The following is a 22,205-nucleotide window of genomic DNA, read 5'->3' as shown; positions in this document are numbered from 1 at the left end:
TTCCCAACATGTGTTAGTGTGCCAATTCACTGCCTTTATTTTTTAAAATAAATAAATAAATAAAGTGAAGTGTTGTTTTTCATATCATAATAAAATCTTATGTTCATTAAAAAATTAATTAATAATAAATAAAAATCTATAACATTGATTTGGTACCATATTGAAGTTTCAATTTAAACCGTTGGATTATGTGATGAAAGATCTCTAGGATTGAGATATAAAGAAGGGATAATTGTGTTTTGAACTCAATTGGGTTCAAAAATTAAGATTTGACTCATGAAAGTTATATAATTGATGACAATGATATAAAATATGAAGAGATTAATATACTCTTCAACACTATTTTAAATATTTTTTACCACATGACAAATTTTTTTATATATATTTGTATCCTGTCAAAGTAAGGAATCATGGTAAATATATTTGGAATAAGTTTCATTTTGAGAGAGTTAAAAAAGGTATTATCTCGTTGAAAGGTTATATACATCTTTCCTTTTTCAATGCATTTTTTTATACAAAAAATTTCGATGTTGTTTGTTTTTTTAATTAACTTTAAATAGAACTTTAATGCTTAATAGTGTTAAGTATTAGATTGTTTATTTTTATAATATTTTATTTTTATTAAGCATTAAAAAATTTAAAAAAATCAATATCTTATTTTTTTCATTTAGAAAAAGTCAAAAAACCAAATAATTTAGCTTTTTATATTTTTTTAAAAAATTATAATAAATTATAAAAAATAAAAAACCAAACAACCTAAAGTCTTAAAATAAATTATTTTCATCCGCATCCTCATTTTGAATGGTAAATATTTTTCAGAAACGGAGTGTTTCAAACTTTCAAGATCATGTTTGAATCCAAATTGAAATTGGTAAAGAAAACGTTGTAAAAGATGATTTTGTTATTTGGGGAATGACAAGGGAAAATGCTCAGCCATAATCACGTGCCACGTGGTAAATTCATTTGCCGGGGCACATTTCTTAAAGAGAAGACAAGTTGGGGCAGATACTAGAATAAACAAAACTTAAAGGCCCAAAAGAAAAAGGGCCAAAGTTTCAAACCTTTCTAGGGTTAGGGTTTGAGCCTTCCGACCCTGTTCGAAGAAGAGACTCAAGAGGCAAATCAGTAGATTTGGTGGAATAAAGTGAGAGAAAATGTCGAAGAAGAATAATTTAGCTCGCAGAAAAAAGCAGTATGAATTCGACCTTCGAAGTAAAGCTCCATTCCTCTGTAGTTTCACATTTTTGGTTTTTTGGATTTTTTGATGGAAAGCAGTTATTTCTTTTTGCTTATTAAGAGCTGAAATTTATTTCAAAATCTGAAAAAAGTACTTGGGAATTTGTAACAAAACGATGCACTTACTATTGTTTTTTGACATTTTGCTTAGGAGAGAAACAAGAGAAAGAAAAGAAGACGATGAAGCTTTCGGCGAAGAAGAATAAGATGAAAGTAATTCTCTCTCTGAAGTCTCTTGGATAATTTATTGCCCATTTCATTTTTTATTTTTTATTTTGGTTTTCAGAAGAAGTTGCCTTATTTTTGTAAATTTCTGTGTTCAAGTTATGGAAAATTCTTGGGCTTTGTTTGGTTGATGAGAAAATGTAGGAAAAGGAAAGAAAATAAGTGGTCAAATCATAGGTTTTTCCTCTTCATCATTCCGGACCTAATAAAGGTTGCACCTGATTGAGTCTAGTAGTATCTAAATGAAGCCTGGTTGGAAACTGATCTTGAAAACAGTTTTCTGTTCTATAGAACAGAGAACTTCTCTAGCTAGAAAGACAGGTTTGATATATATATATATATATATATATATATATATATATATTAAAAACAGTTTTTAAGAAATTGTTCTGAAAACATATTGTTTTCTATAATAGATTTAAGGTGTTTTCAAATGTTTTTTGTACAGTGTTCTACAAACAAGTGAAAATATAGAGAATATTTTAAGAGTTTTTGCATTGTACATAAATGCACAATATCTTAATGGAAAATAAGTTGAGAAAACTATTTTTCATATCTAAGTTCTCAAATAGAATTTTGTTCCTAAAAACAATTGAGAACTGTTTTTGAAGACATTGCCAAACAAGTCCTAAATATTTCTATTACAAATAGATGGTTAGAGACTAAATTATACTGTGTTATTAAATTGTTTGGCAATAATTATCAATTTGGTTTGAATGTGAAGATTATTTTGTGTGATAAGATTAATGCCAAAGGAAGCACTTGGGTAGACAAATTTGTAAATTGTTATCTTTCAAATTTGGTTGGTTGTTGTGAATGCTGAAAATTTTCCCCTGGGCCATTTTATGTGCTAAGGTTGATACTAGGAGCAAGAAAAAGAAGGGTGCAGGTGGTTTTCAAGTTGGGAAGAGAAAGGTGAAGACCAAATTGACTGCCTTGGCAAAAGCTAAAGCTGCTCAGGCCATGGAGATTGAGAAATAAGGTTCAAATAGAATGTGAAGGTGGTTGTGCTAAAAAGTTAGGTGAAATCGCTTTGTAGTGGATATGCATGTTTTTTCAATTTATGGGTTTGTAATTTAGAAGGGAGATGGGAGAGTTTATCTTTACTGTTTCCACAATCGTATTTTTGTTTGCTTTTATGAAAAAAATTTTCGATATTATATGGAAATTGTGGATTGTTTATGTCTCCTGTTCTTTTGCTTTCTATGTATCTGGTCCTGTTTTGATTAGTGTCATGCATATAGTCCTAAGCAGTTCAACGGCAGGATTTTAGTGGACAAATAAGATTGATAACGACAGTCATTTTGAATCTAGTTTAGACTCCAGAGTGCCCATGTTCAGCCATGTAGGTGCAAAACATCATTCAGTGTAAAAGAAATTACAATATTATGAACCAAAAATTTTTGGCCAATGGATGGTTACCCAAGCTCAACTCTTAATGCCCACACTAGTTAGGTACCTTTCAGAAATGTTAAACTCAGCAAGTGGTGCTGTGGGAGTGGAGGGGGCATGCACTATGTCTGTGCTTTCAAGACTGGATCTCATGGAGCTAGAATTAGACAAGGGTCAACTCTCTTTGCCAATTGCTGTATTGATCGAGGAATGACACTGAATGTAGGTGGCATGGCTCTTAACTTTTGAAGATGTAAAATCCCCAAAAGAATAAAAGGGTAAGCTTTTAGAGTGTATGATTGGGAGGAAGGGTTCAACTTAAGGACATTAAATGAACAGTTGAGGCAAAGTAGGTGACTGGTGAATTCCTTGCTGCAGAAATCTCCTGGAAAGGGATTTCCATACTCCCTAATCCTAAATAAGACACTGTAGATTTGTTGTAATGTTTTAAAAGAGCAAATTTTTGCTTTTGGAGCATTGTTATTTTGAAAAATATTTTGGTTGGAAAGACTTCAAAATCTTGGTGGAATAGCAGCACAAAATTGGAATTAACTCTTTGATTTTGATAGATCTCATCTCCAATGCCCAGAGTTGGTAGTCAGGCAATTTGAGTTATTCTAAGCTGTGCAAGTCCATCTAGAAGTTCTATACCAGTAGGAGGAAGTATGCCTTTGTTTCTAGCTTATGCTAGAGCCATCAAGGGTAAGAGTTATAAAGTTGAAACTTTTGAAATCAAGCAAGTCACTTTATACTGCATGGTCAGGGAATCTGATTCAGCAGACCTAAATTTTTCTTATGGTGCCTTGGCATGAGGTGTAGGCACAAGTAACAGATTTATCTCCTTTTATCTATTAGTTTTTCTCACCCTTAAATGTGTTAAACTATTGTTTATGGTTTTGTATGAATCATCTAAAGTAGGACATGATTGTTTAGAAGAGAATTCTGTCTTTGTTGCATTTTTCAGGCTATTATCTCTTCATATTATTTTGCAAAGCAATGCTTTATAATTAGTAGTTAAATATCTTCATTCTCTTTGAATAAGTTTGTAGGCATGCATGTCTGATATAGTAGTACCAACAGAAATTGTCACAGGTTTTGAGTGAGAATGAGAATTTCTCTTCTACCTAGTCTAAATATAGCTCAGAGCTTAATAAAACGTGGGGGATTATATCAAGGTTGAAGCAGGTATAGCATACGGTTTGAATCTTTTCTAGCAGCTGGGGGAGATTTTATGTAACAATCCCAACTATTTTTTTCTTTTGGAAGATCAAGTGTCGTGGATGTTGAGGATTTTGAGGAACTAGGACAAATCAGACTAGCAGGGAGAAAGCCTGAGAAAACCTGGTGAGACAATTCAAGATGGTTATAAAGTGCAGGATAACACTGGAGAAAGGCTGGAAACAAGGGATCTTCAAAGAAAATTGGTTGGTGGTTGAACCCAATATAGGAAGCTTTCTGGTGATTATAATTATTTATGGAGTTTTTGCAACTCATGTGTGGCTTTGCTGAACACTTGACCTTCTAGTTTTGAATTCTGATTACTGCTTGGTTAGGGTTTTATCATGGGCCTGTTGAGTGGGCTGAGGCCTGTATCTCTCTTAGGCTCTTTAATATGACGATTAATAGGAAAAATCTATGGTAATGATTGGGTACCGGAACAAACTCTTAATCCTGACTATTTGGGTCTATGTGATCACAAATAAATCAATGGGACTAAGAGCTGAAACAATGAAAGTACCAAGTAATGAAACACTAGGTATTAAGCGATGAGATTGAGGTGGGACTGGGTTGAACACGACACCTCCTGATTAGTGGTACCAATTAGCGATCATATTAAGACCCTTAATAAAACTATTTAAGAAGACAAACAGAGTCTCATGCATATTAAATTAATTTGCTTGTTAGAGAAAAGGTTAAATTAATCAGTTCCTTTGGAACTAGAACAAGTCACTTTTGGGATTAGGCCCCAGATGTAAAGTGAAGCTTCAGAGTCAAAACAACACTCTGGTTTAATTAAAAAAAAACAAAGTTGAACCTAAAACTACCCAATTAGTCTTCAACAGATACATACAGGAGAAGGGGTTTGTTCCACCAACCAACATAATCTTGCTTTTCAACTCCTGCGTCATTTTCTCTTTCACATATTACGTTTTCTCCCACTTGTATTGAATGGAAAGTGACTTCTTTTCTAGACTTCAAATTCTTAGTATGAGTGGGGGTTTATCCCGACGATCGAATAAAATTTAAATAGTTGGTAATAGTTAAAGCCCATTTGCACAATGTTTTTTCCTTTATTTAGAATTTCTTTTGAAAAATGGGTTATTTTCAAGTTTTTATGAAATATTCTTAACAATAATTGAAAATATAAAAACCATTTTTAAATTTTTTGGGTTAGTATAGTTTATAATATCTTCATAGAAAATAAGCTAAGAAGAATACTTCATAGACAAGATTTTATTTCTAAAAGTAATTAAAAAATTGTTATCAAATTTTTAAATAAGTCGAACAAGTTGCTGGTTTGTTCTGGATCATATTTCACCAGGGTTCATCTGTTACTGGAATTTCTAAGAGAAAAAAAACAAACACAACCAATCCTAATCCTTTTTTCCTGAATTCTTCCCATTGTTATTTCTATTATTAGATTTTGATTGGTAGTGTTTTTAAAAAGGTAATTTTATCCTAAAAAGTTTTTTTTTTTTTTTAATTAGGTATTTGATTAAATTTTAAAACCATTTTTTTAAAAAATAAAATCTTATTTATAGTGTTTTTCTCCTAAAGTAGTTCTATTTCCATTAATAATAGTTTTAAAAGAAACATATCTTAAAATATTTATATAGAAAATGTCTCCGCTAAAATTGCTTAGACCATGGCCTTAAAATTCTTTTTGAAAATAATTTTTAGAAGCTTATTAAAGAAAACTTCAATTTGAATTTGTTGCTAAACTTTACTTCACTCCTGCATAGATATAATATTTGGGAACATAAAAAAATCATTACTCCTTTGAACAGATTTAAAAATTGTTCGTTTTCAAATGGAAATGGATTAAAAGGAGGGCAGGAATCCATTAATAGCTTGTTGGTGCAGGGTGGTCAAAGATTGGTACCCCAGTGTCCTCATATGGTGACCTAATCAATCAACTGCCCATATGTCAATTTCCCTCACTGTAGGTTCACTCTTTTCAATCAATTTTAAATTATAAAAATAATTTTTATTATTCCTATTTATCCCTCCATTTAAGGGCAAAGAATGAGTATTTGATATATTTTCGGCTCATTTAGATTTAATTTTGAATTTTTTAATTTAAATTCAGGGGTGGGATTAGTTTTTCCGGGTATTCATCTCATATATTTAATATTTTTCTTAAATAATTAAATAGTTGAAAATATGAAAAATTAATCCTTCTGATGAAAATTTTTTAATTTAAAATTTAAAATTTGAAATTTTGAAATACTTTATTTATTTTTGAATGGAAGGGGGTGATGAGGGAAATGGGTGGTGAGTGGTTGGCAGTGAGAGAGAGTGGTGTAAGCAAAGAGGCAGGTTGGGTGGTGATGGCAGAGAGTGGGTCCAGTGTCTAAAAATATCAAGTCAACATCTCCACATGCATGTACTTGATGGTAGAATTGACACTTTGTTCTACGACCCATGCCTTCCTATTCTCAATTATTTTTCCCTTTTTTTAATTTAATTTTATTTTATTTTTGTTTGGTGCTGCTTTTTCCAATCAATCATCCATTCCAATGATCTTAAGATCCTCTTAGAGTTTGGAGTTAAAAATGTTTTTACATAGATTTGGAAAAATGATTGACATCTTCAACTTTTAAAAAAAATATATATATTATAAGTTATTTTTTAATTTTGATAAACACAATTTTTTTAAAAACACTATAAAACGGACTCTAAAAATTAATGGATATAAATTTTAAAAATATGTTTACAGTATTTTTCATAATATATTATATGTCAAAAAATTGATTTAAAGTATGTTTAATAATATTTTTTTATTTGAAATGCTTTAATAAAGATTTCTTAAAAAGAAAAATTATAAATAGTTTTAAAAATAATTTTTGAATGTTTCGTCAAATGAACATTAAATTCGTTCAACACCTAATGTTTTTATAAGAAAGTGTTTTATGAAAGTACTTTTAATATTTTTCAAAGTCATTCTCAACCTCACAAAAAAAAATAAAATAAAAAATCATATAATGCCATAAGATCCAATTGTACATGTACTATTTTATGATGCGATATATTATTTGGGGTACTATTTCTTGATCCATTATATTATTTGGTCGTAATATTTATATTAAATCATTTTGTACCCTAAGTTGACCCAAATAATTGATTTTTTAAAGCATTAATAGAAATTATATTTTTTAAAATGCATATATATGTCCACGTGTATGTATAACAAGTTTTTTATTCATCATTTTCTTTGTTGTGGATGCAAATTTATTTTTAAAAATAAAAAAATAATTCTTAAAAACTTATTATTAAAAAATTGATTTTTAACTATTAAAAACATTGTCAAATATAATTCTATTCATTTTAGGAAAAATTTTTATAATCTTATTATTATTTCTAAGAACCCTTTGGTAATGATTTTAGGAAGCACTATTAATATTTATAATACTCGAAAATTTTGATCATTTAAATGTTAAAAATATTAGAAATACTTTCTAAAATCACTTTCAAATGCAGTCTAAATATATTTAGTATTTATTTTAGAAAGTGTTTTTAATATTTTTAATATTTAAAAAAAATTCAAATATTAAAAAAAGTCAAAACACTTTTTAAAATCACTATTGAATGCATTCTAAATTTATGATTTTCAGTTATGTATTTGTTTTTAATTAAAATGAAAAATAAAATGAGCTATTAGGTTATGAAGTTCATTTTTTTTAATATTTATATTAGATAAACAAAGTTTCGAATTATTAAAATTTATACAAATAGAAAACAAAAATTGTAATAATGATTGAGGGGTTTTAGAGAAAAAAATTATTTAAAAACTTAGGAATATTGACTTATAGAGTATAGTCCAAAGTTGTTGAAATTAGGAACTATATGATCCAATGTCTCACTTTAGAAAACAAAATAATAATAATAATAATAATAATAATAATAATAGTAATAATACTATAGAAGATAGGGAATGATCCCAAATACAATAATCTGAAATCAATCATCCCCTAGAAATTTTTATTAATTTCATTTGACCATCGAGTGGGCATTCTTTCAATATCAAACATTATTTTAACAAAGGATCTCAACATAAATAAATAAAATAAATAAATCAATCAATAAAAATAAAAAAGTAAATTCCTCTTTCATGGGGAAAGTTTCATGTCCCCACTTTTCAAAGTCAACTGTCTACCTTCTTCATCCCACCAAACATACTCCTCAGAAATCTATTTATTATTATTATTATTATAGAGAGATCCAGAAATATTTTTTTATTTAATTAATTTTAAAAAAATAATATTTAAATAAACTCTTAAATAAAATTTATTTACATAATAATATGATTCAAATCAATTAACTTAAAAAAATTTAAATAATAATAATAATAATAACAGAAAAATTTAGGCCATGTTTGGACTCTAGAAGTTTTTTTAAATTTTTATATAAAATACTTTTTTAATTTAGAAAAATGGTTGATAAATTTTTTTTACAGAAATTAATTTTCTTAATTTTTTCATCATTGATCTAATAAATAATTGAGAATAATACTAATTTTGAAAACATAAAAAAATAATTACAGACTTCACAGTGGTGTTTTTTTTTTTTTTTGGTAAAATATATATTAGAGGGTGAAACGTGAACGTACTGAGTCTTGTCTTATTAAATTAAATGGGTGACCTTCCGGGTGAGATTATCGCAGCTCTTTTTAGATATTTTTGACTGAACTTGGTCACGTGAAAAACTCCAATTTTTTTACCGTCTCAGGATCCGAACCCACTTTGTCTCGCTCCACATGCTACTCACGCGACTCCCATGCACGTGGTAGCGCCCCCCCCCCCCCCCCGCCCCCCGGCTATGCTTCCATATCGGTAAAATTGTAGGCAATAATATTTAGTCATCCAAAGTTTATTACTTTATTTAACAAACTCATGAAGTTTTCCAATTTTTATTTTATTTTATATTTTCATCATATTCATTCTAATTAATTAAGGTTTTTAAATTTATTTAATTAAAAGTGGTAAAATTATTATTAACATTTTTACAAAGTATCGTTCTTTTATTGTCATATTTATAATATTTTAAAATAAGTGTTTGCTAAATAAAATTTCTAAAAACAATTTTTGAAAAATAATTTAAAGAAGTAAATTCTTTTCATATTTATTTTATCTTTGATGAGAGGATAATGAAATTATTCATATTTTTAATATAAATTTAATAAAAAATGTTTTGAAAATTATACAAAATATAATCATAATGAATGATATTTATCTGAATAAACCGTTTTATTTGAGATAAATAATATTTTATAGTTTTGATATAAAATATTTAATTATCTCATTAATGATATTTATCTAAATAAATTATTTTGTTTGAGATAAAGAATATTTTATATGTTTTGTTTGAGATAAGGAATATTTTATAGTTTTGATAGAAAATATTTAATTATCTCATTTATTTGAGAGATAATCTTTAAATATATGAAACAAAATTTGAGACTTCAAAGAGAGAAAAAAGTGGGGAGGACTCTTCCATTTTGTTGAACGCGCCAAGAACTGAAAGTGGGGAAGGGACGTTGAAATAGTCACAACATTAAATTTATCGCAACAAAAAAATCAGGTCTATCCATAAGTGCTTTTTTCTGTTCAATTTTGTTTGTTTCTCAATCTCTTTCTCTCTCCTCTCTCACCCCCTCAACACAAGAAGGGCTGAAGCCTAAGCAAAAGAAAAGTATCATCAATACTCATTCAGATTGATAGATAGATAGATATAGAGATAGATGGATGGGTAGATATCTAGAGAGAGAAAGAGAGGTAGCTCTAGAGAGAGAAAGAGAGAAAAAGGGGGATTGTAATTCAGATAAGGACCTGTAGCTGTAAGAGCTGTAGTTCACCAATGGCATCTTCTGTACATTTTCTCTGCTGCACATGAGTCAGAATTAACGGCTCTGATCATTCACACCCTCTTCCACCTTTAACCCCACATACCCTTTTGTTCTTGGAGGGAGGGTTTTTGTTGTTGCTGCTGCTTCTGGTGTGGTGGTGCAAGTGGTGTTCTTTGTGGTGGTGGTGGTGAATGGCATTGATTTGAGGTCTGTTTCTTTGTTTTTCCATCTGGGTTTTTTTTGGAAGATGCTTGGTGTTTAAGGGTTGGAAATGGGTTGGTGAGTATGTGTGCATCTGTTCATGATTTTTACGCTTGTTTTCTGACTTCAAGTTGAAGACTTTTTTTGGTTTCTAGGGTTTGGTGAGCTGTAAATTAGCTTGAGCCCTAAGCTTTTTCTTTGAATTCTGGGTCTTGAATTCGTACTTTTTTTTTTCTTTGGCTGTTTACTTGAGAGTAAAATATCTGGGTCTTGCCTTTTTGATTCTTTTGCTTTTGTTTATTTAATTATTTATCCTTTTTTTTCTTTTTTGCTTTGATCTCTACTTGTTTTCGTTTTTCTTTTGAAGAAGTTTTGGAATCTTGATTTTGTGACTTCTTTACTTTCCTTTTCCCTTTTTCGTTCGTAGATTTGGTGAAGATTTATCACTAGTTTTGAGGTTTCATTATCCAGCTGCTAGAAGCTTTCTTGTTTTGAGTTCAAGCACATTTGATGCTTTTCCACCAAAAGGCAATTTTTGAACACAGTTTTTATAATGTGAACTCTGATGGAGTAGAATCAAGTGGGCATTCTCTAAGAACTTTTCATTGTTGAGGGTAATATCTTCATACAATTTCTCAATTTCAAGTACCTTTGGAAAAAATCCAGTGTTCAGATACTTGCTGCTGGGTTTGGAGTTACAGAGAACAACAAGAGTAGAGTGGGGGAGTCTAGATTTTGCTCAAGGAATTGGTGTTATTGAGTGAATTGAGGGCTTGGGTCAGAGTTTCAGAGAGAGATTTAAGCATAATTTATTCCAAGTAAATGCATGGATCGAAGAGATGCTATGGCGATGCCTGGGTCAGGTTCTTATTATATGCAAAGAGGAATGGCTGGGTCCGGGTCCGGGTCTGGGCCGCAGCCTGGATTACATGGATCACCGGGAATTCGTTCATTATCTAATCCAAGCATGCCATTTCAGCCCAATATTGGAGGTGGTGGCTCTATGGGATCAACATTACCCGTGGAGCCTTCGTCTGTAATCTCCACTCATGGTGTTAATGTGGGTGCACCATCCACATTGTTGCCACCAAGTGAGCCTGTGAAGAGAAAAAGGGGAAGACCCCGAAAATACGGACCTGATGGGACTGTGTCATTGGCATTGTCTCCCTCATCCGCCACTTCTCCTGGGACACTAACCCCATCTACCCAGAAGCGGGGTAGAGGGCGGCCACCAGGAACTGGGAGGAAGCAGCAGCTAGCTTCTCTTGGTGAGATTTCTTGTTGAATTTTTGTATTTTCTTTTTAAGTTTTTGTACCTCTATACTATTAACTATAATTATTGGGTGACTTTTTTCAGCACTATTAACAGCTTAGCAGAGATGTATCCATACCATTTATTATTTTGATATATTGGAAGAAATTATTTGGTTTGTATTGTGTACTTGTTCCATAACAAAAGGGCAACAAGGAGGCCATCTCAGCTGGGCTCTAAGAACTCAATCTTGTCAGCGAAGAGAATGAATTAAAAGTCAAAGTAATTCAATAGAATAAACAAAACTCAAATGGTTAGGGAGTACAGCTTAGTATGCATAATTAATGTCTGCCACATTTTTCTCAAAGAATTATTACCCTTATGATGATATGATATCAGTGTATCAAGATTCGTTAATTTTCATTTCATGGTGTTAGAGGGCATATGGGTTACGCTGACGCAGGTTAATAATATCTATCTATATTTAATTACACCAACCAAAATGAGCTAGATGCCTATGAACTTAGGGGAAAAGCTGGAAAGAATTTAGGAAAAGAAAGTGAGAAGTTATGCATGAAATGATCATACAGAATGGTGTCTCTTCTAGCTGCCAGCTGGGTGGATGTTAGCTCAAACAAATGAAAAACTGTACTGCAGTTCGTTTCATTAACGTTCATTACTTTATTCAGCAGTGCTGAATCTCTTGTATCATAATTTTGCCTCCTTTATTAGAAATTATTGAAGTATATGTGGTGCTAATAAAGGCATCAAAGCCTCTGTTGAGTGGTGACAAATGGGAATGTCAGAGGTTTGATTGAGGAAATTGAACAATGAGTTGGGTGATGCACTCAGTTTCTTAACCCAGGGGGTTTTCTCTGGGACTAGAGGCTAGAACTGGGCTGATGAATGCACTAGTTGAATCAAGACACAGTTCCTCAGGCCTGCATTTGCCTGCTTTCCTGATGCACTTTGCATAGGGCTATGATGCTCATCCCTTTTGGCCTTTTGTCTCGGGAAACCCATGGTCCACCAATACCTACTGGACCTCCACCAATGTAACCTGCAACATTACTCAAAGCCCCATTAATGTCCAATATGATGCCAAAGCAGCTAAGCCTCTAAGATATTGTAAAATCCATTTCACTTCATTCCAATCCTGTTCATGGGATTTCCAAACGCCTGCCATCACACCGACTGCATATAAGATACATGGCCTACTACAAACCATGTTTATATGGGACAGTCAAATGCATTTGCAGATGGCATGCAAGATATTCACTCCATTCCATCTTTGTGTCTAGTGCAAGTGTGACTGTAATTTGAAATGAACTGATAACATTGTATTTTCCAGCCTTTCAATTATGCTGAATCAGTCCTTTGGTCTGGACTCTGAATACTTATCTATCGCAATAAGAACATTGTCATATTGTAAATTACTATCTATGCTATTTGCTTGATAAGGTGTGTTTTCATCCCCACTTCCAATTTTATATGCCGGTAATCTCTATTATCTTTATGCTTGTGGTTTCTCAAGGTCATCTTCTAGAATTCTTAAGCTATTTCCATGGCTGGTCCCTAATGTCATGTAGTTTAAATGCATATTATTTCTGTTTCTGTAATTGTTCTCTCTGGTATGTAAATGATGTTACAAATGGTTAATTGTTTTGCTAGGTGAGTGGCTGTCTGGTTCGGCTGGGATGGGTTTTACTCCACATGTCATCACCGTTGCAGTAGGAGAAGTATGCTATATTTTCTGTCAATCTATATATGTGTCTCCATACTATAAGTCAAGTATATGTGGAAATGAAAAATTTTCACTAAGGAGGAGTACTGTGTCGTTTTGTTGTGATGGCAAGAAATGGTGCTCTAGGGCAGAGAAAGCTGGATATTATTTGCATGTTTTGTTCCATTGGTAGTGTGCCGAAACATTTTTCAAGTTACGTCTGCTTGAAAAGAGAAGATAGTTTCAGAAGAACTAATCTAAAGCATAATAAATAACATTGATGATAAGTAAATTGGAAAGGAAAGAAGGAAGATAAAAAGTAAGGATCTCAACTTGGCCTTATTCATTCTTGTTTGATTTATGAACCCAAAAGCGATCTTCACTTGAACCCGGACAATGTAGGATGATGTCCATGAAAAGTAAAAAATGAAAGGAGAGACGAAAAGGAAAAATATAAATGATGATTGTGCTGGACAAAGACAAGCCCTGCTATGGTTCTTATTATATGATTTCTTTTTGGTAGTGTTATAGAAGAGGCGTTTACGTGTCATATTTACTTTATTTTTTTGGGTTAAAAACTGCTGGTATTCCCCTTTGGACCCATTTTCTGAAGCATAGTTTTGTAGTGGTGGTATTATATCTTCATGTTCTTTTATTTTCTGAGGAACTTCTTTTCTCTTGAAATTGTTTATCTTTCCTGCAGGATGTTGCAACGAAAATTATGTCATTTTCACAGCAGGGGCCAAGAGCTATATGCATCTTATCAGCAAATGGAGCTGTATCCACTGTGACCCTTCGTCAGCCTTCAACCTCTGGTGGCACCGTCACATATGAGGTTAAGCATGATCTTTATCTACATGTTTGATAGTTGCTGACTTGCTGTACCTATGAAGAGCATTGGAAAATCCTTCCCTTTTTAATTGCAATCTAATATCAAGAACAATACTTAGGTTTGCAAAGCTTATGCTTTGAGGTCAAGGTCAATGAAAATGCTCAAAACCCCCCGAAGCTTAGGACTTAGAGGATGTCTTATGCCCGAGGCATGTCTTCTTCTCAGGCTTTAACTGGTATAGTTGCCAGAGGCAAATTCCCTGGCACTAACCGAGATAGTATTCTCCAATCTCCATTCTCCATTCTCCATTCTCCTCATCATGGAACTGGGATTTATAGTCATGTTTGGTTTTATAAAATTCTATTAATTTCAACATGCATATAATATTTTAGGTTATTATGATTCTGCTGTCCCTTGGGTGCCCTATTGTATTTTATTTCTTTCCTTGGAGTTTTTAATGGTGGTTGAGGGATTTTGCCAATGGTGGTCCCTATTGTGTCTCTTTTAAAACAATAATATTTTAGTTGTGTCCAACATAACCTGCATGAATAGATTGTGCCAATTTGAAGCAAAATGGCCCCTAGTATCACATTTATTTCAAAACTGCCCTGCTCAAGGTTGTTTACAGCTTTGCCTGTAGAGCTGTTTGTAAGAATCGAAATTGACTTCCTTTCTGATATTTGTGCTTGAATTCTGTGGTATGAAGTGATGACTGGACAAAATACCCTATTTAAGCAACCCTAGTGCCTTTCTCTCCCCTCCCCTCTCCCCCCCCCCCCCCCCCCCCCGGCCCTCCCTCCCTCACTCACTCACACATGCACACTCCTCTTGTCCTTGAGAAGCTCCTCTCCTCTTTCTCTCTCTCACTCGCACGCACGCACACACACACAAGATGCACATGTGCATGCATGATTCATGCACCTCATGCCTGAAAAGCTAACTCTTTTTTTTTTTTTTAAATATTCTCTTACCTTTTGTCCCAGAAAGGCTAATCCTTTTTTATTTTGCATTTTGTCTTCTCCAGGGACGTTTTGAGATACTATGTCTGTCAGGCTCTTATTTGCTAACTGATAATGGTGGCTCCCGCAACCGAACTGGTGGTCTAAGTGTCTCCCTTGCTAGTCCTGATGGTCGTGTCATTGGTGGTGGAGTTGGAGGAATGCTTACAGCAGCAAGTCCTGTTCAGGTAATCTTTTGATTGCTTATGCTGTTGTATCTTCCACATTCATGATTCTTGTGCCTTCACATTGCCATTTCACTTGTTTTGCTAGTGTGACCATTTTCCACGTTCCCTGCTGTTTTCTCATTTCTCTACACCCAAAAACTTAGGCTGCTGAGGAACACATAACTATTTTTGCCATATTTTTGCTAAACTAGTCCCTCATTATTTTTTTCTGTCAATCTGTGGAAGTCTGTAGAAGTAGCTAGTGGTGAAGCCAAAAAGACAAAGCGTTAAGAAATATTGAATAATGTTAAATTGTTTATTCTCCTTGTCTTAGGCTGTCAATATGGAAACAAATTTTGCTCAAAGTCTGGATCATGCCAGCACCATATTTTTGGACTGTGACCTTGCCACAGGCCCTGGCCCTGGTTTGAAACACCCTAGGTGCAGATGCCCTGACAATCCTATCCCGATTCCCTCCCTTTTTTGTCCTTAAAACAAACCTCCCTAGACAGCCCCAGGTTTTACCTTCCCAATTTCAATATCTTTCCATTCCCTTGATTCTTCTACTTCTCCTACCTCAGGGTTCCCTTTGGAATGGCCCAAGGATTCCAAAGGGCCCTGGTGTACACCCTTAGCTGTGAGGCTTATAATTTTTGCACAACCAAACACCGTGGTTTCAAAAATCATTGAATTATTCCTTTTTGAGACTCAAAGCAAATGATGAATGACTCCAGGTGATAGTTGGGAGCTTCATATGGGGCAATTCAAAGACAAAGAACAAGATGGGGGAAAGTGTGGAAGGTGCTGGGGATTCAGAACGTCAGACAGTTGATCATCCAATCACTACTCCCACTACTGTTCCAGCCAGTCAAAATCTTACTCCAGCCTCATCGATGGGTGTGTGGCCAGGTTCACGGCAGTTGGATATGCGAAATTCTCCTGTTGACATCGATTTGATGCGTGGCTGAGAAGTTCCATTGATATATACATGGGCAGTGTATATATTTTGCTGTTTCTAAGCCACTTGACTCTAATTTTCTTCAGTCCCAACCCAAAAAAGCCAGATGATTCTCGGTTTCTTACTCCATTCACCCACATTAGTGGGGTTGTACTGATATTTTTGTAGCTTAATGGAAATTTAGTTTGATTTTGGTGTTCTTGGTCTGTACCATTCTATATCCTATATCATTGATCTTTAGTCCAAAACAGTAATATAGGGATCAAAGGTATATATTTCTTTAGAGGTGCAGCCATATTTATCTGTTGGACTTGTAGTATCTGTTATTCTGACAGCATTGTCTCTCTACTACTGTTCTTCAATCTCTCCACTAATGTTGAAATGCTGAATGCAAATTAGGATTAAGTGATAGGTTATATATCGGGTTTTGCTCTTGGAAAATGCTAATTCTGCACTCAAAGCTATTAAAGGTCTGCTGCTTCGATTATCTATTTGTCAATCATGCCATGGCTCCAAGGAGGGGTATTTGCCTCTTGCTAAGAAACGTGTATATATGGATTAGGTTTGTTGCCATCTTTGGTTGATTTAAAGTGAGAATATTGATGGGTTTGAATAATGAATTGTGTTCTTAGGGGTTTTTTGTGGACTATGTGAAGGACCAACTTGTAGTCTTTTGTCTGATAAAGTTGTCCCTATCAGGTTAACATGTGCACACACTCAAAGGTCTAACTTGGTGCGGCAATATGTTTCACATGTGAGGAACACCCTTCAGAGTTAGTCTTTCCCTGATATTTTCTCTGCTAGATTTTCAAGCCTCTGTTCGAACTCTAGCAAATCTGTAAATCAATAACCCTTCATCAGATTGTATGGATTTCCAAGGGTTTAGAATTGGGCATCAGATCATCATCATTTTCCTGTGAACTGCCTGAGACTAGCCCCTCTATGATGTTCGGTTGTGATTGGTAGTGAAACAAGCTTTGGAAAACTTCTCAACAAATATGAAACAGAGTGGTGGAAACATCTCACAATATACAAAGACAGTGTGATCATTATGTTGTATTCTATGTGGTGTGAATTCAACCATTCCTGAATTCAGAGATGGATATTCTTTGGTCTCTCAAGGGTCAGATATGATCCCCTGAAATATGACTCCAGGCTCGGGTGAGGGAGGGCACCAGCAGGTCGTTCCCACAATGTCCTACAATGTATACAAATTAGTGGCAGTAGGAGAGATTGGAACTTGAGACCTCTAGTTAACCGTAACTCTGATAACTCTGATATTGTGTTAATCTGACTCTGTCAAAATCTTAAACTACTAGGATATGAACCCACAATCTAGAATTTAGATTTCCCCAACATTCCAAATGAACAAAATTAACAAGGTAAATTGAAGTTTTAAGGCGACATTCCACCATACTTATACATGACACAGTAAAACAGAAGCAAGACAAACCCTAGTTTGAAACATAACTGCCTGCCTGAAATTAAGCATCAGACCAAGTTATATCTAGCTCTCCCCAATCAGCAAGAGGCACACCCAAGGCTTCCCACACAGCCTTTGAGGCGTCGACAATGTTATTAGGACAGGGAGGTTGATAGTCATGGTCTTCATCACATCCCATAGTAGAGTCACACTCATCAACAACCATGGCCACCATACTTCTACCCCTAGCACTTATGGTGATGTTGTTTAAGCACCTGCTCCCTTTGTTGTACCATCCAGTTGATAGTGCCACAACTGGGGTATCATCAGAATGATACTTTCTGTCACATTCAGATGGAGCCCCACCATCTCCGCCCTTCTCAAAGCTGTTAAGAGTGAGCACTGCCTTGGTATGGCTAGACACTGCTGGTGAGCACTTGTATGTAGTGTAAAGCTTGCCTTGGACACAACAATCAGAGTCATTCTCTTGGTTGCATCCTCCAGGAGGTGGTTTCTTACCCCTAATCTTGCCACTTGGCCGACAAGCCTGAGCGGCAACATCCATGTATTCTGTAAAAAGGAGGATGGCTAGTAGGAGTAGAGATGCTTTCAAGCCAAAACTCTCCATTCCTCCCTTTCTCTCTGTTTCTTTCTGCTTCTATCTGCCTCTCCCTCCACTTAGGTCAATGCGAAGGAAAGCTTCAAGTCAGTATATTATATATATAGCAACATGTAGCATCTGTAAACAACTTAATGGTATATTATATATATAGCAACATGTAGTATCTGTAAACAACTTAGTGGTCTGGTTCCATGTACCTAATGCACATGGTTTTGGTAGGAAAGAACAACAAAAGGCATCACAGCCTTTGAAAGAACCTAACCTTTTCTGCAGAAAGTGAGGAACTCCTGTTATCAAAACAACTGCCACGGCAAATGGAGGAAAATTTAAATTACTAATCCTTATAATTCTTCTTCTTACAGTCTTGTGGCAGGATGCTAAATTAATCTATACACAATAGAACATACTAGACGGGAAGTTGTTATATCTTATATGCCCCTTGTTAAAGCAGATAACTTTGAAGCCTCCAATGTACCATTTACTTTTAATAGTCATCCTACCACATCACTTTCTTGTCCACTAGTTGTAACCACCTGGTTTCTGTTCCAGGAAATTGAATTAGATTGTCAATGACAAGCCCTTCGTCCAAATTTTGATCGACACATGAACAAAAATGGCAGACTGCTAGTCTTTAGACTGGAGGTTTGATCTGCATAACTATCCAGAAGGAAGATCTTTGAATCGATCTTGCTCTGATTCTGAATACTTTGCCTTTCAAAGTTTGATTAATCTATGACAGAAGCAAACTGAGACTGCTTTACTTCACTGGGATTTCTATAAAAGAATTTCACTAGGATTTGATACATTCTTAACAGTATGAATCACCAGATCTTCAGATGAAACAAATTCTAGTGAAATTCTTTTATAGAAATTGCTATTCTTTCTTCCATTGAATTGAGGAAATGGGTAGTGTAGAAGATTGCTGATTTATCAGTGTTTTTGCAATGATCATCTGATCACATTTCCATCCTTATAGTCAGTTATCGATAGGATACTAAGGCCAGTATTGATGATATTTGATAGCTTGCAGATTCAACATCTTGGACTTCATTCAGCCACAAAGATCTTTAAGCAAAATTCAGTATATTTAGTACTTGTATTCTGTAAGAAATTCAAGACAACATTCAACATGCTAGGCAATAACAAGCAACCATTTTAAAACATAACTAACTGCTTGGAGGTAGATGTCGAACCAGTTGTGGTGGGGCCTGCTCAAGGCTTCCACACAGATTTTGAGTATTGTTAGCACATGGAGGCTGTTAATCATGGTGATTGTCACATCCCATAGTTGAATCATACTCATCAACCACCATGTCGACCAAACTTCTCCTGTTAGCATTTCAGTCATTTATCCAGGAGGCTTCTTACCCCTAATCTTTCCACTTGGGTGACAAGACTGAGCTTCGACATCCAAACAATGTGCAAATAGGAGAATGGCTAGTGAGATAAAAGATGCTTTTGAGCCAAAAGTCTTCATTCTATTTCTCTCTGTGCCTCTTTCTCTTTGTAGTTTGTTGAATGCTTGATGGAAATAAGGTTTCTAGTCGGTGTACTCAACTTGCAAAGCTACCAGGTACGTATGTTCTCTACATCGCATACCATTATGGTTCCCAGGAGGGGCATTCCAACGACGTGGGAAAAAGATTGAGCTGTTTTGCTATTGAGTATTTGTAGGAAACACTAGTAGTTGGAATCAGAAAATTTGAAAATACCCTACTGTTTCAGCTGGCCATGGTGATTGGTGAGTACCCTCTTGTTAGCTTGCTTAATTTATTGCCAACCAGTTGGCTGTTGGGATGATGAATTAGGCTCACAATGACAAGAAGCCCTACCAAGTTCCTCTGGAAGATGAATAAAAGACAAAGCATTAGTCTTTCTTAAAACCATTTTTTGCTCTATTTAGCATTGTTATTGAAGTTTGTGTCTGCAATAGAGTGTAATAGTTGTCTTTTCTTCATTGTAAACTTCACTTCAGACTGGGTGTTTCATTGGCTTATCTACGTGACTCTCTCCTGATTCAACATCTTCATGCCGTGTTCGTCCATAAAGGATTTTAACTAGACAGATGTTTCAATAGATGAAGTATTATCTATCACAATATATTAAATATGAAGATTACATTCTGCCACTCACAGGATAGATAATAAGAAATAAAAATAGCAGCAGCTACACAAACCACACTCGCAAACAGAAACAACTTCATGAAATTAAGCATCTGTCCAAGTTATATCTAGCCCTCCCCATTGGTCATGAGGCACCCCCAAGGCTTTCCACACAGCTCTTGAGGCATCAACAATGTTGTTAGTACAGGGAGGCTGATAATCGTGGTCACTGTCACATCCCATAGTTGAGTCACACTCATCCACTACCATGGCCACTACACTTCTCCCATTAGCACTTATAGTGATGTTGTTTAAGCACCTGCTCCCTTTGTTGTACCATCCAGTTGACAGTGCTACAACCGGCGTGTCATCAGAGTGGTACTGGTTGTCACATTCAGACGGAGCACCACCATCTTCATCTTTCTGAAAGCCATTAAGAGTTAGATATGCCTTGGTATGACTAGATACGGTTGGAGAACACTTGTATGTCGTGTAAAGCTTTCCTTCTTTACAGCAATCGGAGTCATTGCCTTGGTTGCATTCCCCAGGAGGGGGTTTCTTACCCCTAATCTTGCCACTTGGGTGACAAGCCTGGCCTTCCACAATCAAACAATCTGTGAAAAGGAGAATGGCCATTAGGAGCAAAGATGCCTTTAAGCCCAAAATCTTCATTCTCTCTCTCCCTCTGTTTCTCTCTCTGTGCAATTGTATTAAATGCTTGATGCAAATCAAGGTGTCTACTAGGGTATATATAGCAATGCCTGATCCAATCAGCAACATTCTGTCTAGTTTACAAAACTACCCAGCTCATGTATTATCCATATATCATAATGTTATAGCTCCAAGGAGAGCAATTCTGATAATGCAGGAAAAACTGCCTAGTTGTTACGCTACTCTGGGCAGGAAACAACAGTTGAAGGCATCGTGATGTTTGGAAGTATCCTGACCTTTCAGTTGGCAATGAGGATAAGCCTCTATCAACGTACCTTCCATGCCAGATGGAGTAAAATTTTAAAATACTGATCTTAATTATGCATTCATGTGTACAGATTTGGCCTAAGATCATTATCTAGATCGGTTAAGTGTAAGAATAACTTAATATGCCAGACCTTGCTTGTACTTTTTCTATCTTAGAAGGCATTCAATTTACATTCAACCTATCAAGAAAAACAAAGAAGGCCTCCAACACGTCTGCTGGCCTGTCAAGAAAGAACAAAGAAGGCCTGCAACTTGTCTGCTGCTTTTAATAGTCATCACATCACATCACATCACCCCCCTTGTTAGCTTGCTTAATTTATAACAAACCAGTTCGATGCTTTTGTGGACAGAGTTATATCCATAATGACAGGAAGCTTCCAAACAGAGTACTCGTCTTAGATAGTCGGGCATATTTAGTATATATGCATTGTTGTCTCTTCTGCATTGATGTTTGATCTGCACAACTTTTCTATAGGACATTGGATATGATCTTTCCCTGATTCTAGATACCAGTTACAAGCTTTAGATTCAAATTTATGCGTACTATGTTACTCACAAGCCTATAACTGAAACCACATGCTTCACTGGAACTCTGATCATCTGCAGGTTGATAACTTAGATTGTTAGTCATATAACTTTTAAGTTCTCATGTTTGTCCTCAAGCATGCCCACATCCACTCAGCTTAATATTTTTAAGAAGCCTTTTGAACTGTGGATTTCAAGATCAAACTCGAACCATTCCTAGACACTTTCCTGGTGTATTCTATTCACTGATAAAATAACAATTCATTTACCTCTTTGAGTCTTATGGGCACACCTCTTACAGTGAAGTTCTCAAGTCCTAAGGGCTTGTATTGTGTGTGCTACCCCAGTTGTAGTTAATGGAGTTATGACTTCTTCAAAAAAGGGTTTATGACCAATATTCACTTTCGTACTGGTTAGGCTGTGATAGATTATAGATTTGACGTCCCAGTTTCTCATTCACTCACAAAGGATTTTAATAGAGAAACCTGATAGATTTAGTATTATC

General features: G+C 34.7%; 3 protein-coding genes across 6 annotated transcripts; 2 read left to right on the top strand and 1 right to left on the bottom strand.

Annotated features, from left to right (window-relative positions):
• Positions 1-1,034: 1,034 nt before the first annotated feature.
• Positions 1,035-2,643, top strand: LOC117932377. Its single transcript, XM_034853614.1, has 3 exons — positions 1,035-1,212; positions 1,388-1,449; positions 2,317-2,643. The coding sequence occupies exons 1-3, from the start codon at positions 1,155-1,157 to the stop codon at positions 2,440-2,442; spliced, it is 246 nt and encodes an 81-aa protein (XP_034709505.1). The 5' UTR covers positions 1,035-1,154; the 3' UTR covers positions 2,443-2,643.
• Positions 2,644-9,797: 7,154 nt separating this feature from the next.
• On the top strand, positions 9,798-16,424 carry LOC117932161 (AT-hook motif nuclear-localized protein 9). Of its 4 annotated transcripts, none has more exons than XM_034853259.1 (6): positions 9,798-10,126; positions 10,787-11,388; positions 13,044-13,111; positions 13,799-13,930; positions 14,952-15,113; positions 15,827-16,424. In XM_034853259.1, exons 2-6 carry the CDS (start codon positions 10,947-10,949, stop codon positions 16,058-16,060), a joined length of 1,038 nt encoding a protein of 345 aa, XP_034709150.1. In that variant the 5' UTR covers positions 9,798-10,126; positions 10,787-10,946; the 3' UTR covers positions 16,061-16,424. The 4 variants fall into 4 exon arrangements, with proteins under 4 accessions (XP_034709150.1, XP_034709147.1, XP_034709148.1 ...); XM_034853256.1 differs by having other exon boundaries at positions 10,548-11,388; XM_034853257.1 differs by having other exon boundaries at positions 9,798-10,198.
• Positions 16,425-17,415: 991 nt separating this feature from the next.
• LOC117932162 lies at positions 17,416-20,869 on the bottom strand. The gene is made up of 2 exons (XM_034853260.1): positions 20,309-20,869; positions 17,416-18,020 (listed from the first exon to the last, which is right to left on the bottom strand). The coding sequence occupies exons 1-2, from the start codon at positions 20,867-20,869 to the stop codon at positions 17,535-17,537; spliced, it is 1,047 nt and encodes a 348-aa protein (XP_034709151.1). The 3' UTR covers positions 17,416-17,534.
• Positions 20,870-22,205: the final 1,336 nt, after the last annotated feature.

This window comes from Vitis riparia, chromosome 15 (genome assembly GCF_004353265.1).
Source record: "Vitis riparia cultivar Riparia Gloire de Montpellier isolate 1030 chromosome 15, EGFV_Vit.rip_1.0, whole genome shotgun sequence".
Taxonomy (NCBI): domain Eukaryota; kingdom Viridiplantae; phylum Streptophyta; class Magnoliopsida; order Vitales; family Vitaceae; genus Vitis; species Vitis riparia.
Note: the sequence above shows the minus strand (reverse complement) of the source record. Positions and strands in the feature narration are given on the sequence as shown.

Excerpts from the sequence above, each read along its gene's own strand:
- LOC117932162 (XM_034853260.1), bottom strand. The coding sequence starts at position 20,869 with ATGAAGATTTTGGGCTTAAAGGCATCTTTGCTCCTAATGGCCATTCTC. Across the intron at positions 18,021-20,308 it reads TAGATATAACTTGGACAGAT|GCTTGTCGGCCAAGTGGCAA; the intron begins GCTTAATTTCAT and ends GTTGCCGCTCAG.
- LOC117932161 (XM_034853259.1), top strand. The coding sequence starts at position 10,947 with ATGGATCGAAGAGATGCTATGGCGATGCCTGGGTCAGGTTCTTATTAT. Across the intron at positions 11,389-13,043 it reads GCAGCAGCTAGCTTCTCTTG|GTGAGTGGCTGTCTGGTTCG; the intron begins GTGAGATTTCTT and ends TTGTTTTGCTAG. Across the intron at positions 15,114-15,826 it reads CAGCAGCAAGTCCTGTTCAG|GTGATAGTTGGGAGCTTCAT; the intron begins GTAATCTTTTGA and ends GAATGACTCCAG.
- LOC117932377 (XM_034853614.1), top strand. The coding sequence starts at position 1,155 with ATGTCGAAGAAGAATAATTTAGCTCGCAGAAAAAAGCAGTATGAATTC. Across the intron at positions 1,213-1,387 it reads GTATGAATTCGACCTTCGAA|GAGAGAAACAAGAGAAAGAA; the intron begins GTAAAGCTCCAT and ends CATTTTGCTTAG. Across the intron at positions 1,450-2,316 it reads CGAAGAAGAATAAGATGAAA|GTTGATACTAGGAGCAAGAA; the intron begins GTAATTCTCTCT and ends TTATGTGCTAAG.